At 35.5% G+C, this 18,445-nt stretch overlaps 1 protein-coding gene across 8 annotated transcripts in view; it reads right to left on the minus strand.

The window, feature by feature from the left end:
• Positions 1 to 13,110, minus strand: part of LOC110807179 (general transcription and DNA repair factor IIH subunit TFB1-1-like) — a 36,191-nt gene extending 23,081 nt beyond the window's left edge. For 4 of the 8 annotated variants that reach the window (XR_015819068.1, XM_088219836.1, XM_088219832.1 and 1 more), the window contains exons 1-2: positions 12,357 to 13,110; positions 10,478 to 10,608 (exon numbers count right to left, since the gene is read on the minus strand). Coding sequence is in view for 5 of the 8 variants with exons in the window: in XM_088219836.1 (XP_088075962.1) it covers positions 10,478 to 10,582 (105 nt within the window). In the remaining 3 variants the exon portion in view is untranslated. The remainder of the gene's footprint in view (positions 1 to 10,477; positions 10,609 to 12,356) is intronic. The other 4 variants (XM_088219834.1, XM_088219835.1, XM_088219833.1 and 1 more) reach the window with 4 other exon arrangements.
• Positions 13,111 to 18,445: the final 5,335 nt, after the last annotated feature.

Below are 18,445 nucleotides of genomic sequence, written 5' to 3' on the forward strand. Positions count from 1 at the left end.
GTCCTTCTCTGGAATTTACTGCTGAAGACACACATCGAACAGAGAAAAATTATGGAATGAGCTGCTCCAATGTCAATCCAGATAGGGGGAAAATGGGATAGTGGGCGGGACTGCAACATGGTTATGCACCGCAATGAACAATCAAGGAAAAACTTTTCTACTTCTGTCGCTCAAGAATTCAAAGTTAATATTGACAATCTGGGGCTAGAAGACATTCCTCTCAAAGGGGAAAAGTGGACTTGAAGCAACCAAAGAGACAAGCTTTCTCACTCCAGAATTGATAGATTCTTGATATCCACTGAGCTTCTTCTGTCTCTGTCGAATCTCAACCAAAAAGTACTCCCTCGACCTATATCTGATCATTTTCCTATATGTCTTACTTCTAATGGGATCAAATGGAGACCAACCCCGTTCCGATTTGACAACAAGTGGGTTATTAGTGAACAGTTTTAAGTCTATAATCAGCTTGACATAGAACTAACAGATTGTAAATGGCATAGCAAGTTTCGGACTCTCTAAAAAGCTAATCAGACTCAAACACGAAATTAAATCTTGTATCTTGTACCAAGGAAGTAGATTTGAAGGAAGAAAACAAAACTGACGATCTACTAAATGAGCTGGCTGAAATGGACATCTTGGCAAACAATTATGTTCTCCTTCCTGAACATGTTGAGAAAAGAAATAGTGTACGCGAGGAACTTGCTAACAGAGTGCATTTGGAAGTTGTATTATGGAAACAGAAAACACGTGAAAAATGGATTAGAAATGAAGACAAGAACACATAGTTTTTCATTGTTTGGCGAATCATAGAAGAAGAGTAAACTATGTGGAGGAATTTTCGGTTAATGGTCAACTGGTCAGAGGTAACAAAGCCATAAGAGAAGCTGCAAAAGATCATTTCAAATCCTTATACCAAGAAACTACTGAAAAACGGCCGAAACTCGATAACATACATTTCAGCAAAATAAATAATACTGACAGAACAACACTTGAAGCTGAATTCTCTGAAGAAGAAATTTACAACTGTTTAAAAGAGAGTAATAGTGACAAAACTCCAGGGTCTGATGGTTTTAATCTAAAATTCTTTCAAGAATTCTAGTATGTGCTAAAAAATGATATTCTTGAATTTTTCAATGATTTCCACAAGAATGGCTCATTTGTTAAATCAATCAACTCCACGTTTCTTGTCTTGATCCCTAAAAAGGAAGGAGCCAACAGATTCACTGATTTTAGACTAGTCAGTCTTGTGGGCAATGTTCACAAATTATTATCCAAGGTATTGCTAGATGACTCTCTAAGGCATTAAATTTCATCATCGGGGACTGTCAACACGCTTTCATTGAAGGAAAAAAAATTCTTGATGTCATTCTAATTACAAATAAAGTGGCTAATGATCTTAATAGAGACAAAAAGGGGGGGCTACTATGTAAATTGGATATGCAAAAGGCTTTTGACAATGTTAGCTGGGACTTCATACACTATATGCTCATTCGTTTTGGTTTCAATTCAAAATGGCGAAAATGGATTAATACTTGCATCTCCACAATAAGTTTCGCTGTCATGGTCAATGATGGTCCTTCCACTTTCTTTAATGCTTCTAAAGGGTTGGGCCGAAGCAACCCGTTGTCTCCATTACTCTTCATTATGGTTATGAAAGCATTAAACAATCTTATTGAGAAAGCAAAAAATTTGAATCTCATTGGAGGGATCAGAATGGGTAAAGAGGAAAACATTGAGATCACTCATCTATTCTTTACCGACGACACCTAATTTTCTGCCAACTCGATGTTAATATGCTGCTTAATCTTAAATGTATTCTTCTCTATTTCCAAGCTGTTTCGGGGTTCAAGATCAACATGTCAAAATCTGAGATTGCGGGTTTTGGGATTAACAACATTGTGGAACCTCTTGCTTCAATTTTAAAGTGCAAATAAGCAACGGTTCCCATCAAATACCTTGGGGTCCCTCTTGGAGTGAAACGTAAAGATCCAAAAAGTTGGGAGCCAATAAATGATATTTTTTATAAACATCTCGCTGGTTGGAAAAGAAATTACTTGTCTAAGGGAGGGAGATTGACTTTGATCAAGAGCACATTATCAAACCTCCCAACTTACTATCTTTCCCTCCTCACCAACCCTACAAAGGTTGTCAAAATCCTTGAAAGCATACAATGCAGATTCCTATGGGGAGATGAGGAAAATAAGAAAAAATTCCATCTCGTAAATTGGGAAGAGGTGAAAACTCCCATCAGTTCTTGTGTCCTTAGTTTGAGATCCTTAAAGACTTTAAATAAAGTCTTACATGGTAAATGAGTCTGGAGATATTGGAATGAATCAAACAGTTTGTGGAAAAAAATTGTTGACTCCAAATGGAACATGAAGGATGCCTATCAAAATTTGATAAACCGTAGTAACTATGGTGTGAGTCTTTGGAAGAGTATCTCTAAAGTGGGCAATGAAGCTATGCACTGCTCTAAATGGGAGGTGGGCAATGGTTAAAATGGTCAGATATTTAGCGCGGAAACAATAATCTGCAATCCCGTTTTCCCTAAATTTATGCTTTATTCAAGGACAAACTAATGAGTATTGAGCACGCGTTTGATAACAGCATTGGCAGGAGCTGAAATATTGTATTGCACAGAAATTTGAATGATTGGGAACTTAAGGAGTTTGAAAATTTGATGGATTTGCTGAAATCTACAAGTATCAATAGAGAAGACAAGTTGATGTGGACTTTGAATAAAAGTGGATCAATTAGCATCAAATCCTTCTATAACCACATTGCTGGTCAAAATAGCAGGTTCAAGCAGGTGTACCCAGCAAAAATGATATGGAAGGCAGATGCATCTCCTAGAATCTCTTTCTTTGCCTGGGAAGCTTCCAAAAATCGTATACTTACCATAGATAATCTCATGAAAATAGGCATTATCCTAACAAACAGATGCTACTTGTGCAAGAATAATTTAGAATCCTGTAACCATCTTTTGCTTTGGTGCCCCAGCACTTATTCTCTATAGTTCATGGTCTATGGTTTACTTGGCATCCATTGGGTCATGACTGGAGCCGTCGAAAATTAATTGCTTGCATGGGAAATGATAAGCAGAAATAACAAAAAATTCAGACTCATCCCTCTTACCATCTTCTGGATTATTTGAAATGAAAGGAACAATAGAGCTTTTGAAGAGAAAGAAGATAGCTTTAGCAATATTTTGAACAAATGGTTCCATATTTTTAGTTTCATAATAATAGAACATAGCATCACCCATTATGATGATTTAGAGTAAATTATAAATATGTTAATTAACTTATAAATCTTTTTGTACATGGGTTGACGCCCCCTTGGCGCCCTATTTCAATATATTACTACAGTTTTATCTCAAAAAAAAAAGGTAAGAACCATGTTGATTTTCCAGTAATTGATTCTTCAAACTGTGTTCCCCTTCTTCTTTGTCGTCTCCTTTTTTCTGGTGAAGGCTGCTCCAGATTCACACCACCATCACCTTGATCATATTTCTTAATTTGGAGTCCAATAAAAGGTACAATTAAGAGCATCTACCTGATTGGTTATTTCATGGTGTCAGGACTTCCTAGCAGCCCTTTTATGTTTCTTATTGCGGATATCAAGTTTGTTGTACTTTGGAAAAAAGGCTTTCTACAGCAAGACTACCATCAGGGTGCTCTCTATGACCATGATGGATGTCATCTTCTCCTTATTCACGTGGTGCACTTCTACTGGCACAAAGTTCTCTAGGAACTTCATCCAAATGACCTATCAATAACTCGAATATGACGCAGTCTTGCTCTCCATCCTCCTCATAAGTTTGTGCGAAAATATTCAAATATCGAACGTAAATAGCTCATAACCTTTTGCTCTAATATGAATCATTATATCCTCTAAATAAAAGAAATGTAATTCTAGCAAAAAGTCAATTAGGTCCCAAAATTCTCATCCGAGAAAAGCAGTTGAAACTTAATCAAAAAACTCCGAGCCTAAAACCAATAGTCATTAGATCAACTAAAATTAGCTTTTATGTCCTCAAAAGCCTTCATATTACTCTTTTGCTAAATAACCCAATATGTAGCCAAAGGGATAAGCCTATACAAAAGATATCACTCTAAATGTCTCACCATACCCGCAACTCATCCTTACAGTTCCTGCATCATCCCAGCTCAAACCCAATAAACTGTAAGCCACAGACCATAATTGGCGCATTAATGAGCAATAAAGGAGAACATGACATGTCCCATCTCCGCTTTTGCATAAGTAGCGGTTATTCACCAAAATCTTGGCACTCTTAATCAACTTATGCAGCATGAGAATGCATTCTTAAATTACTTCCCATACAAAAAACGCACCACTGAGAGTAGCCCTCACCTTCCACACCAACTTCCGTGGAAACCACTCCATCACCTCTCCTCTTGTCAAATATTGGTAGTAAGATTTGACTGAGAAAAGCCCCTCACCATCTGGGAAAGTGCACTGAGTAGCCCCAAGTAATCATAAACCTCCCAGTTGTTCAACTTTCTCCACAACTCAACATCCGATCCCCCTCCACGATAAATATCCTTCACATTAATATCCTTGTTTCAAGAAATATCATAAATTGTTGGGAATTTCAAATAAAGAACCCTCCCTTTCAACCAGTTGTCCTTCCATAAGCTCATGTTTTCTCCCGACGTAACTCTCCATTAAATGTATTTAATGCAATTCTCCTTACACATACTAATTCTCTTCCACAGCCCAGCACCATACAGCCCCTTGAGAATTTTGGCGTACCACCTAAGTTTCTTGACCACAAATTTTGCCCCAATCACCTTCCTCCACATACTCTCCCTCTCTCTCATGAATCTCCATAGCCTTTTCCCTTGAAGAGCCATGTTGAACTCGACCAAAGACCTCACTACCATACCACCTTTTTTTTATGCAAGTACTTCACCATACCCCAAGCCACAAGATGATATCGCATTTTCTCATCTGAGTCACCCCATGAAAATCTACCTTGAATTGCTTCCGATCTCTTAGCCATACTTACAGGGTTAGTGGCTAAAAACATGAAATATATAGAGATATTACTCATTCAGCTTTTGATGAGAGTGAATCTTTCTACATCTGAAAGTAAACTCCTCTTCTAACCTACCAAACGAGACTCACATATGTATACCACTGGGTCAGATGATGCAATGCCCTCGAATTTTGCACTAGGAAGACCCATATATTTAATTGGAAGTGCTAATTTTTGGAAAAAAAAATATATATTTTATTTTTTCACCCTTTATTTTGTTACACTTAGAATATTTATAAAATTTCTAAACTACTGATAAAGAAATTCATGTTCTACTAGAATCCTAATAACATGAGATTACTATTTTAATAAAACTTTAATTACATCATTTCAACTAATTAAATAATAAAATATCTTAATCAACACTTCTCCTCAAGTTGGTGCATTGATATCACACATGTCCAACTTGCAGATCAAGTTACAAACTAGCGGCGGATGCGCGTGGAAGAGTTTTGAAAAGGACCAAAAAAAGCTAGTCAGAGCGGCTCGCGCACGGAGGAATCGGATTAGTGTTGGTTCGCAAAACCAGAGATGTACATGCACAGAGGAGCTGAAAAAAGAATCAAAAAAAGCTGGTCGAAATGGATTCACACGCGAAAAACCAGATAAGCACCAGTATCGCAAAATCATAGGCGGATGCACACTAAGGAGCCGAAAAAAGGACCAGAAAAAGCTGGTCAGAATGGCTCGCATGCGAAAAAGCCAGATTAGCGTCGATATCACTAACTTTTAGGTGGACGCACACGAAAGAGCCAAAAAAAGGACCACAGAAGGCCGGTCGAAGCAGCTCGCACGAGAAGAAGGCCGGTCGAAGCAGCTCGCATGAGAAGAAGGCCGGTCGAAGCAGCTCGCACGAGAAGAAGGCATATTTGTGTGCAGATGCAGCCGAAGAACCAGAGAAGAAGACAATCTGCGGAGACCAGGCTCGAGAAAGCAAGATCCGAGCAATTCCAGCGAAATTTTCACCAGATCCGTGCCGTATCTGAGCTCACCAACAATCTCTATAAAGATTCCCAGTAAAATCGCAGCGGACCATGGCAGTCGGTGGTGGCGTGTGCAGCGACCGGCGGCAGTGTGTGTCACGGCGCTTGTAGAATTGGGTAATCTGAGTCAAGGGTAGGCCGACGATGAAGCTGCGACTCCGTCTAGGGTGGTGGTGAGATTAGATCTTGACAGGTGATTCTCAAATCAGTCTATTTTGTTATTTTAGATTTTGAAAAAAATCTTAAAATTAGAACCCTAAAATAACTTTATTTAATTCTAATACCATATTGATTTATAGAGAAAAAATATATACTTTATTTTTTCACCATTTATGTTGTTACATTCGAGTATTTATAGAATTCCTAATTTATTGATAAGAAAATTCTTATTCTACTATAATTCTAATAACATGAGATTACTATTTTAAAAGAACTCTAAATACATCATTTTAACTAATTAAATAATAAAATATTACAATCAATAGGAAGATTGATATTCTTGTACCCCAACATGGTGACTAGATCCTCAACTTCCCTGGAATTCCCCAGTTGAACTAATTTTAACTTTGGCATGTTAATATCGAGACCAAAAACAGCTTGGAAGCTCAACATAATACATTTTAAATTGAGAATGTCTCTAATGTTCAGCTTACAAAATAATAGTGTTTCAATGAAAAATAAATGTGCAAGCTCCACCTCCTCCCCTGTCTTCCCTACCTTCACTCCCTAAAGAGATGAAGTTCCTTACCTTCATTAATAATTTGTTAAAAGCCTCCATAACCATAAAAAAAGAACAAGGGCAAGGGATTACCATGTCCCAACCTCTAGAAAGCCTCGAAAAACTTAGATAGTCCTCCATTAACCAAGAGAGTAAAACAGGAGGTCTCTTTGCATGATTTCATCCAAGTTCTCTGCTTGAATTTGAACCCTAACCTTCTCATCATGTAGAACAAAAAGCTCTAAGCTACATGGTCATATGGCTTGTCTATGTCAAGTTTACATAAAAATCCTCATACTCCCTTTTTCAACACATTACCTACAACATCATTTGCTATAAGACACCATCTAGAATCCGTCTAACTCCCACAAAGGCATGTTAACACTGCCCCACCATACTCCCAACCACCCTAGCCAATCTTGTTGCCAAGACTTTGGCCACAATTTTGTAGACCCCACTGACTAGGCTAACAAGCCTCAAGCTCATGATAATAGAAGCATCCTGAACCTTCAAGATGAACACCAATAAAGTAGAGTTTAGGCTTTTCATAAAGGCACCAGAAGCGTGAAATTCTTCAAAAGAGTCAATAAGTTTCCCTTTAAAACCTCCAATTATAATAGAAAACTTTATATTAAACCACTTATTCCCCAGAGCTTTGTCCCACTGGCAACTCATAGCCTCATGAATTTTCTTCTGCAACAACGCCTATTTAAGATTGCATCAATTAGTCTAATGAAACTGAGCCCATCAAGAGCGGGTCCTCACAACTCCACCTCCTTCTATAGGCTCTCATAAAAAACTTGACACTCTCCCTTAGCTCCTTGTTCCCTCTTACCATCCTTTTTTCCACTTCCAACTCAATGAAATGGCACTTTTTGTGGTTGTTGGTTATGCAATAAAAGAATTTTGTGTTTTTGCCCCTCTCCTTAATCTATTCGGACCTAGATTGTTGCTTCCAATCAATCTCCTACAAAACGATATGGTCGGCTAACTCTAGTCTAACCCTCTATCACCTTCCAACTTTTTCCTCAGAAAGACTCCTTCCCCCTCCAAATAATCTAGTCCCTGTAACTCGGTAAAGAGCTCGTTCCGCATCCTATTTCCCTCTCCCAATACCTCCTTATTCCACCTATTACATTTGTTGCCTTCTTAGCAATTTTGGATCTAGCAAAACCCTCAACCTCCATTTCCTCCCACCATCCTTTGATTTTTTTCATTGGAACCAGCAATTGTGTACCACTTGTTCTCAAATCTGAAAGAGCCGAATCCTAACTAATGGCATTCATCTTCAAGCATATTGGGAACTGATTGGAGACAATTTGCGCTGCATTGTTTTCTACATTAATCCAAGCAACTTATCCTAAAAAGAATTAGAAACAGTAAAACAGTCAATTCTAGAGAAGGATGGACTCTCTTTGGCATTCAACCATATCCATTTCCCACCAGAAAAACGTAAATCCATAAAATTTAGCCTATCCATTATCTCATGAGATTACTCATAATAGGTTATAAAAAAACTTCCATCATACCTCTTATAACTTGTCAGGACCATATTGAAATCTCCGCCATTCAACCATGGAAGGTCCCACCACCTTTTTCACTCCTCCATATCCTCCACACTTTCTCTTTCTCCCCTCCCTCACCTAGCCCATAAACCCCCTGTGAATATCCATCTCCATCCTTTCACCTAATGTTTGAACACCCGAGAGATCAAGCACCCTCCCTACTTTCAGAACATTCTCGTTCCAAAACACTAACACCCCACCTACTAGTAAATTTCTCCACCCCAACTCTCAATTTGGCATAAACTATGGGCCACCTCATTAAAAAAAATTTCTACTTTTGATTCTTAAAAACATATGACAATAGGCTTCCACCTTGCCAAGCACCCTTTACTGCTATTCTTTTCTTTGGGTCAATCAAACTTCGCGCTTTATATGAAATGATTTTGTTTAACATACTAGAACAATTGAGGATCCCCATTGTTACCCTTCTCTCCCTTACTTGGCTTGTCATAACTAATGGATAACTAAAACCTTTTCAACTCCCTCTCCTTGTCTACTCCCCTTTTTGGCTACGTGGATCTTGGGGCCTTTGATTTTCCCTTTGCCCTCTTTTGGTTGATAATAGCCCTAAAGAGCTCGAGGGCTTGGTCCTTAAAACCGTTCAAACTCATTCCCAACATCTTGTTTATTTTTTTTAATAATGTTGATTACTCGTTCCTCATTCTCATCCCCCCCACACACAATTAGTATTGCCCTCACTAAAACCAACAACAGCCAATTCCCAATTTTTCTCCCCTCTCTCTCTACCCATGACATCATTGTCTACCACCAACATCTCCCCCTAATGCACTTCAACATGAGCACCTCAGAAGCAAAAGCCTCCATCATTCCTCCTCCTGCTTCATTCCCAAACCTCCCTCCTCCCTCGAAATCAACCCCCCCCCCCCCCTCTCCCAACACCACCTACAAAACATCAAACCCAAGTCGACTGCTCTCACCAAGTATGTTTAGAAAAAATAGACCTTCGAAGAGCTATCTGACCTCAGGAAGGTCCATCACGCCAACAGAGCCTAATAAAAAACATTGACTTTTCTCCCCTCCTACTTGAATTCACATGCCACCCAAACTCTGGACCAAACCTTTGATATCTATTTCCTCTTTTCCCCCACAAAGAACTTCCTTTTGGACTTCTCCAATTTTTCAACCTAAGAAAGAGTGAGCTTGGATGAAATTAGGCACTTAGGGCCTACTTATAACCGAACTTAAAAGGCTCAACAGAATTGAGTCTAAATTCAAATTTTGCTCCATCTTCCCTACTTGATTCTGTGTCTCTCCTGCTCATTCACCACCTCTACAGACAATCGCTCCAACTTCAACTCCAACGACACCCTCAAGTAGGTGCAACAGTCAGGGCAACACTGAACTTCCAATGACCAACTATGTGGCTTTGAACCCTCGAAGCCGCTTGTCAATGGTGGTTTTCAAGGTACTGATTCCTGCATGGGCCATTCATGGTTTCCCAACCTGATCGCATAATGACACTAACAACCTCAACCATCCACCTTCATGAGAATCCTTAGGGAAGAAGATTTCTCCTCCCTTCTTCCCGTCTCTTTGTGAGGACAGGTACTTACCACCTCCCTTCTCGTCCAAAGCCTCGGCCATTCTCATTCATCTCAATTCCATCAACTTCTCTACACATTATTCCAAGTCGAAAGACTTTCTTTCTGCAACTAGGATCCTAGTTGTAGAAAAAACATGAAAGTCTTCTTCTTAGAAGCTTACATCACTATTTTTCTCTCTCTAGGATAAACCCTCACCTAATGTTTGATGCATACAGGATTCCAAGAGTAAGCCTCTTCACCTTAACTATTATATCCCACATTAATAATATAAATTTTATAAGCTCCTCTATCTTTTCTTTGGACAAGTAACATTTTCTATATCTACCAATCATAATACCACTATATAGAATCTAAAGAATATGAAACTACTTTGCCACCTCATCTTAAACCTATTAAAGCAACTGGGAAAAGGGAACACTTCTTATTTACAATTTTATCTTATTACTTGATTGCAAAAAAATACGTAAAATGTAAAAGAGAAATAAACTCAATAAAGCACAACATAATTTTCTCTTTGTTGAAACATGAATCTGCTTATAGTTGAAAAGAACATTAATAAAATAGCTAAAGTGAAGGTAAATTACCATTCTGAGGAAACCAGGAGTACCCGGATCTTTCACTGAAGTTTTGTACTTGACTCGTTTCTCCACTGGCCTGGTTGCCATCTTCAATAAAAGAGCTTCGATCATTGAATTTAAATTTAGATATATCTGCTCTTTAATTTGATATAAAAATATCAATTATTTTTCCTTTAACAAATAATTTTTTAAAATTACATTCACAGTGAATATTTACTTTACAGATGGATTTTATAAGAAAATTAGTCATGAGAGGTACTCTAGAAAATAATAATAATATAATGAGTAAAAAAACTTTGATAACTTTCTCAAAAGAGTGAAGATGCAAGTGTTTGAACAGGGGAAGGAAACAAAAAAAAAGGAGAAAAAACATCTATACCAAGCTTAAAATAAGCACAAAGAACATTTTGAAGCAAATGAACACGAGTCAACAATCAGAATGTTGAGTATGTGATCGAAAAAGGATCAAGTGCTTTTGATTAAAAAAAAGCACTATAAAGAAGAGGAAGAAAATACATAATTAGAGAATAAAACATCATCCTCAAAACTTCAAGTAAAAGAATCAAAAAAAATAAACAAAAAAGAAACTCAAAAATACAAAAGACCAAGCAGAGGATTATCGGCTCCAAATCCCATATCATTACAAGATCACTGTCTATCAATTCCTATGTAATGCCGATAGAGCAATGTCTGAAAATCGTACTTCTTATTTTCAAAAAGGATTTGCAAGTTTAATTTCCCAAGGATTCGAATGTCCACATCTTACTATCCGCCTATTGGGAAAGCTAGACAACATCCAAGATGTTAGGAGAGAGGAGTTTTCTACCCAGCAAAAAAAAAAGAGTGAGAAGTTTCAGGTCACTGATCCATCCATTTGGCTGAAAGAAGTAATTGAGTTTCAAATTAATAACACGTTGAAAGAAGCAATTGTGAAGTTATATTGCAGCCTTACATTGAACCTAAAACATGGAGTGCGAAATTGGCAATAATGCTTTTGCCTCCTTAGTTAGACATGATGCATTAGCTTTCAAAGGGTTTTCTAAAGATGAGATGAGGGTCGCCTTGCAACAAAGTTCCTACTCATGATACGGCATTTCTCTAAAGTAGTTGGGATGTGATTATGAGTGACATTTTTGGGCTTGTTCAAGGAGTTCCATGAGAAAAATAAATTTGTTGATTCTCTAAATTCAACTTTTTATATTGACTCCGAGGATGGAGAATGCTTTTAATATTAACGATTATTTGCTCAAGAGTAAAAATTAGAATTATATATAGAGTCACAAAGGAGTATTTTGGGACTACTAATTTAGTAAGCAAAATATACAAGCCTTAAGTGACATAGAACAAAAACTAAGATACACTTCGAAAGACAAGAGAGTGTAATACTGACCCACACCAACAAAATGCAACCCATAGACAAACTTATTTACAAATTTGACAAAATGAATCACATTTACTAAGTCCTTACTGGTGTAAAAACAGTACTTTAAAAAAAACTAAGTGTATGGATCCAAGTATCTTTAGTTCTACCAAAAGGACAATTCTATACTCTCAAAAGGCTCTCCTATTTCTTTCTTTTCAAATAACCTCTAAGGTAGCCAATGTGACAAGGCCTAGTTTCTTATTGTATTGTTTATTCCCTCATATGCCTCTCCTTGCCCATGTCTCTTCTTTGACCTGGTCGACCACAACCACTTCACTCGCGAAAGACTATAAACCAGGGACTAAAGTTGATAGGACATAGGACACCACAGAAGAAGTGTTTGATAGTCCTATTTCAAGTCAACTAACGGCATCTTTTTCCTTTGACATTCAAGAAATCCTCAAATCACATCCATAAAACATAGAATAAAGCAAACAGAAATTAAACAAATTTAAAGAGTACCTGAAATCAAAGAGCAAATCCTTTTTTCACTTCTTCTCTCTACACAACGTTGCACACGGACCTGAAAAAGAAACCCAAAAGTTTACCAAAATCCTCCCTCTCGGCTCACACTCTCTTGCTCACGGTCTCCACTTTTTTCCTCTGATTTTCCAATCAATACCCGAAATTCACCTCAGACATTTTTCCTCACTGTTCTGGCACTTCTCAACCCTGAAAATCTTCATCTTTCTATCTCTCTGAATCACTGTCACTGTTCAGTCTCCATTTTTACTCAATAACAGACCCAAACATCCATCTTCCTCTTCCCGTTCGCCCTCCCCGTATACCAAATACAAGAACCCCGCAGCAACCTTCCCTTTTCTCTCACAATTGCGGTCCACTCCTCTCCTTTACAGGTGCCGCCACGAGTCTTTCTTCTTCCCGAGAATCACGCGTACCCACGATTCTCGTGTTCCAGCTCGATACCTTTGCAACAAAATCTACAAGCCCCTCTCGGCGTTGATTTCATGATTCGATGCCAACTCATTGCGTGCCTCTCTCATCCACAGCTCCCTCTCTCTCCATGGAAGCCTACTGAATCAAATGAAAACCCGACCTATTGATTGTGTTCGAATACCAGAAGCAAAACATGGATTCTTTTTCAAACGACGGCGTCCATGGCTTTTCCACTACGAAGCTGGGTTGTCGTACTTCATGCGCAGAGTTTACGTCGCGGGGTTGGGTTTGATTTTCTTTTGGGCTGGCTTTGTGATTGCTTCAAAAGAAGAATGGGTTAACTTTAATAAGGGGATGTGCTTCGAAAGAAAAACTTAATAATAATTAAAAAAATAATAATAAAATTAGTTCTAATAAAATTAGAGTATTACAAGGCTAAATTTAACTCAACGGGATCAATTTCTCTTCAAATTCCCTTCAGCAAAAAATCATCCATGCTCCCTTTATATTCACATGGGAACTAAATTTAGAATGTATTCTTAATAATATGCTTACAAGCATTCATACAACAACATTATCGTAAGAGCTTATTTAAAATATTATGAATACAATCATTATTCAGCTCATAGGAGAAAAAATTATTTGCTTTTTATTTGTTACAAAAAATAATTATTTAAATTAATAAACAGATATTTAAATTTACAATATTTATTGAATTTTTATTGTTATGAAATCAATTCACTTTAAATATAGTTCTTTTCTAAACAACTCATCACAATACCAACATGATAAGAATACTACTGAATTTGGATAAACTAATATATATTATGTCATATACGACGGAATGTTTGATCTCTTAAAATATTAAGTATTTATTTTAAAAATCATTCTTGTCACTTTATATATCTTTAATGTGCTCATTAAGCTAATTTGGTAGCCACCAAACTCTTGTCAAAACATTTCATTTTATAATAATATGATATATTACTAAATAATAATTAAATATTTTTTTAATCATATTAAATCCTCATACATCTAAAGAAATATATCATAATATAAACAGAATAAAAAAAGTAAAAAAATTAGAAAGTTAACTCAATTAGTGGCAAACAGTTCAAATAAAACAATTAACAAGCCATAAGGAAGGGAATAACAAGTAGCAAGCAAAAAAGAGACAATGCAAGTATACTTTAGGGAAAATATGGTGGTCCTAGCAAAATGTGTACAAAAATAAAGTATAACATATTATTGCCACTAAACTTAAATGACTATAGGAGGTTAAAAAGAAAGTTACTGATATGTTATTAAAATGGTTAAAACCTCAAAAGTCAATCTAATTTAAATGAACATAATGCAAAAATGAATTCAAAAGCATACCAAAACGAAGACAACTTTTGTTATGAAATTTTGAAATGTTCCATAAAGCATTAAAGTCATGATTTTTAAAAGAAAGAACTAGAAACTAACAACCAACACCATTTCCTTAAGTTTTTAGTAATCTTTACTTGTCAAACTTGTACAATAAAAAGTAAAGTAAAATGAGAAAAATAATTATAAGGTTACTAAACAAACTTTTCTTCACTAAAATTAAAAGAGAGCCTATTGTACAAAAGTTGTCTTTTTTACTGGAGTGTTCATAGACAATACTTAAAAGAAAACATATGGCTAATCATACACTAACATGAGTTTATGCATGTAAAACCAATACAAAAAAAGTACACAATGGCTCAACAACAAAAATCTAACTAAGGGTTACAACAACAACTTAAGGTAAAAAGAACCAACAATAAAATTTACCAAATAGCAACACGCAAAATAGTAAATAAGAAATGAAAACAAGACAAAGAAAATGAGAAAAAGAAAAAAAAAAGGCAAAAAGGTATAAAACATGATAACTTCATTTTTGACATTCATATTCTTAAACAACCAATACAAAGTGATTTAAAAATGACAAAATGAGAAAATTCACAATGAAACATGATGACATTATTATAATAAGAAACGATAAGAATAAATAACAAACATTAAAACAATGACTAGAAAAAGAATTCGAAATTAAGGAATTAGGCAACTTAAAGTATTTTATGAGAATTAAAGTTGTTCACTCTATATCTGAAATTTTTATTTCTTAACATAAATACATTCACAACCTACCAAAAAGTATTGACAAATTAGCATGCAAACCAAGTAGCACCCATATTAGTCATAATCACAAATTAAAAATAGTAGAGGGAGATATATCAACAACAAGGAAATGTATCAAAAAATATTTGAAAGATTAATTTATTTATTCCATACAAGACTAAACATTGTCTATGAAGTAAGTGTTACAAGTCAATTTATGCACATTGCAAAATAAATGCACCTACAAGCAATCTATAGAGTACTGCAATACTTAAAGGGATCACCATGGAAATAAATTATGTTTAAGAATAATGTCAAATTACTCCTAGAAGCCTATATTAATGCAAATTATGTAGGATCGATTATAAATAAAAGATCTACTATAGGCTACTGTATATTCTTTGGAGATAACCTAATCACTTGAAGAAGAAAGAAACAAAATGTCATTTCAAGATCAAGTGTAAAATCAGAGTTTCAAGTAATGGCACAAGGGGTATGTAAACTATTATGGATAAAAAGAACCTTAAAATATATTAAGATCAAGTGAAAATTTTTATACGTTGACTCTTTAACAATAGATCAACCAAGATATCATTCACAATCTGATACAATAGGACCGGATCAAAAATATTGAGGTTGACAAATATTTTATCAAAGAAAAGTTTGACAATAACTTAATATGTATGTCATACATGCTCATCAATTCTTAACTGACAGACATTTTAACTAAAAGGTGCTTAGCTCTTGTTAGTAAGTGTAACACCCCGCCCATTACTGTATTAAATGATTTGAAAACTCTATTTATTTGAGTATTTGACCGCTTTGGACTTAATTAATTTACGTTATTTAACATTTATCGTGATTTGTGATTTTAGTTGATTTTTATTTATTTAAGTTTTATTTTAAATTATTTTATTTTAAATAATTTTGATTTAACTAAATTAAATTGAAAATAAAAATTTAGAAAAAAAATTAGAAAATAGCAAAATGAAAAAAAAAATATTCCCGCGGGAAAATCCCACAAGAAGGCTTGTTGCCTGTACGGGTGTTGGGAACTATTCACGTGTACAGTGGCTGTGGGACGTATGCACAACGTGCATGTCCCATCCGCGCGCATGGCATGGGGTTAGGACCTGCACGCTCGTCCTGTCACACACAGGTAGGTCGTCCGCGCATCACCTTGTATACGGACAAGCACTGCACACTATACGCGCACTATCTGCACAATAAGCCTGCACGGAGAGGCCCTATGTGCCTGGGGCCTACACACGCGGCAGGAGGCCTGTGCGCCTGCAGTGCGCCAGCCGAAGCCCTGTCACCTTGGGCAGTGTGCTACCGTTGCCTTGGGTGATGCACCGCCGCCGACGACCAAGGAGGCCTCCTCCCTTATTTTTTCGTCTCGAGCATCTTTTTCTCCTCTCTCTTCATCGAATTTCGCCATTTGGTGCGAATCCAATGGTTCTGAAATTCTATAAATTGCCCTCCTCCTTGTCTTCTTCTCCACACTTCCATTCTTCCATTTCTTAAAGGTTTAGAGAGAGAGAGAGAAAGATAGTAGTCTAGTGAAAGAAGAAGAGAAAAAAATGAGAACGGTGAGAGAGAAAACATCAAGATTTTGGTAAGAAATCTAATATTTATTTCGACGTTTTAAGAAGTATTTTTAGATAAATTAATTTAATATGATTGTTAATTTACCTATTTTGTATGCATCGGTCTCGTTTTCAAGTATGCTATGTGAATTGTAGACATTTGATGAATTTGCATGTAATAAATATAATATGTAATCGGTAACAGTAAAAAATATAAAAGAAAAAAAAAAGAGAAAGTGGAATACAGCCTGTATGGTCTGAAATGTATCTATATTGATATGCATATTGCATCAAGTGTCTCGTTAAACTTTTTATCTCTGAGGAGTATCTGTTTTTTCCCTTCCCTATTTAGTTTGGAATGACGGTGTATCCTCTAGCAAGAGTGGTAACGCACTACTAAGTAATGTTGTGACTGTAAATATCTACTAGGGCCACTATGGTCAATACGATCATAGTCATATATCATACCATGGTTTGACCAACCGAATATAAGTCTGAGCAAATTTTCGTATTTGTATCTAATCTGATCATTCCACTTGGGTAGTTGAAAATTTGTATATACTCTCAGATATGAAAGTTATAACGATTTCACGAACCATAATACGAAAAAATTGAGCATTTCATGATTTATTTAATTTTCTCTGTTATCTAGCACGATATATATTTGATATTTTGTATTAACGTATCGTTTTTTTAACAAATAAATGATTTTTCATAATGTGAGATTGATAAACGAGGAAGTTAAAATGTAAGATAAAATAATTAACTTTTAAAATTTTACGATATTAATTTAATACTGTTTTCCTTTCTAAACATATAGAACTCACTTTTTCCGTGCCTCTTTTCAGATGAGGAAGAAAGTGACAAACCGCAGGCTGACTTACCCTTAAAAGTTTATGAGGATAATGTGGATCTACAAGTCGGATTGCATGACCGTTCTCGCATTCTGATGAGTCCAGTAGCATAGTGAAAGAAGTAGTCTTTATGTTTTGTATTTTATAGCTATTTTTGACCTTAGTATATATATGTATTGAAACTCTTATATATTTGTAAGGGATTTATAATGATTTTGTTCCGCTGGATAAATTTTATTATGCACTCATTATTTTAAATCTGTATCTGACATTCATTTATTTTAATTAACATTTGGGATGTCAAAGTAAGTTTGGTATAAACATCTACTCTTCAGCTTGATAGTGAATGTTAAAAAAAGAAGTAAATCAATATATTAAAGATGAAGAAATTATAATATTAAAAATTGAGTAAAGATGAAAAAAAGAAAATCATGATATTAATAAATAAAAAAATCATAATATTAAAAAAAATAAATAAATAAAGATATTATAAAGAAAGTACATTAAATTAAAAAGATAAAATTGTATCATTTATAATTAATTATTTATTTCTTTTTTGGTCCTAAAAAATCTGTATATATATATATATATATATATAGGATTATACTATTCAATAAAAAACATCAACAAAGAATATTCTTAACTCAGAAGTGAGAGTTTGGATAGTATTCGTGACATTAATATTAAGAGAGAGAGTGACGTTAGGAATTGGCTACAGTGAAAAAAAAAAATGGGATTTCACATAACAGCTTCTCACAGTGAACCAACCTGACCCTTCATCTCTAAACCAGCCCAACTGTTCATCTTCTTCCTCCATGTGATGCCATTTATAGCTGAAACATCATTTCGGCAACAATAACAACAATTGGAAAGAATTTTATGTACCATTTGGTGTTTATAAATAAAGTATTGTAAAGCTAAAGAAAGCATGTAATCTTTTGGAAATGAATTTCAAATAAAATTATCTTTTCTTTACCCCCAATCTTTATCTCTCTTCTCTGTTTATCCTTCTTTTTTTCCCTTTTTTTCTCTCTCTAAAATCAGTCTTTGTCTCTCTCTAAAATATTCTCTCTTTCACACATCTGTA

Source organism: Carica papaya, chromosome 5 (genome assembly GCF_054855325.1).
Source record: "Carica papaya isolate Zhongbai chromosome 5, ASM5485532v1, whole genome shotgun sequence".
Classification (NCBI taxonomy): Eukaryota; Viridiplantae; Streptophyta; class Magnoliopsida; order Brassicales; family Caricaceae; genus Carica; species Carica papaya.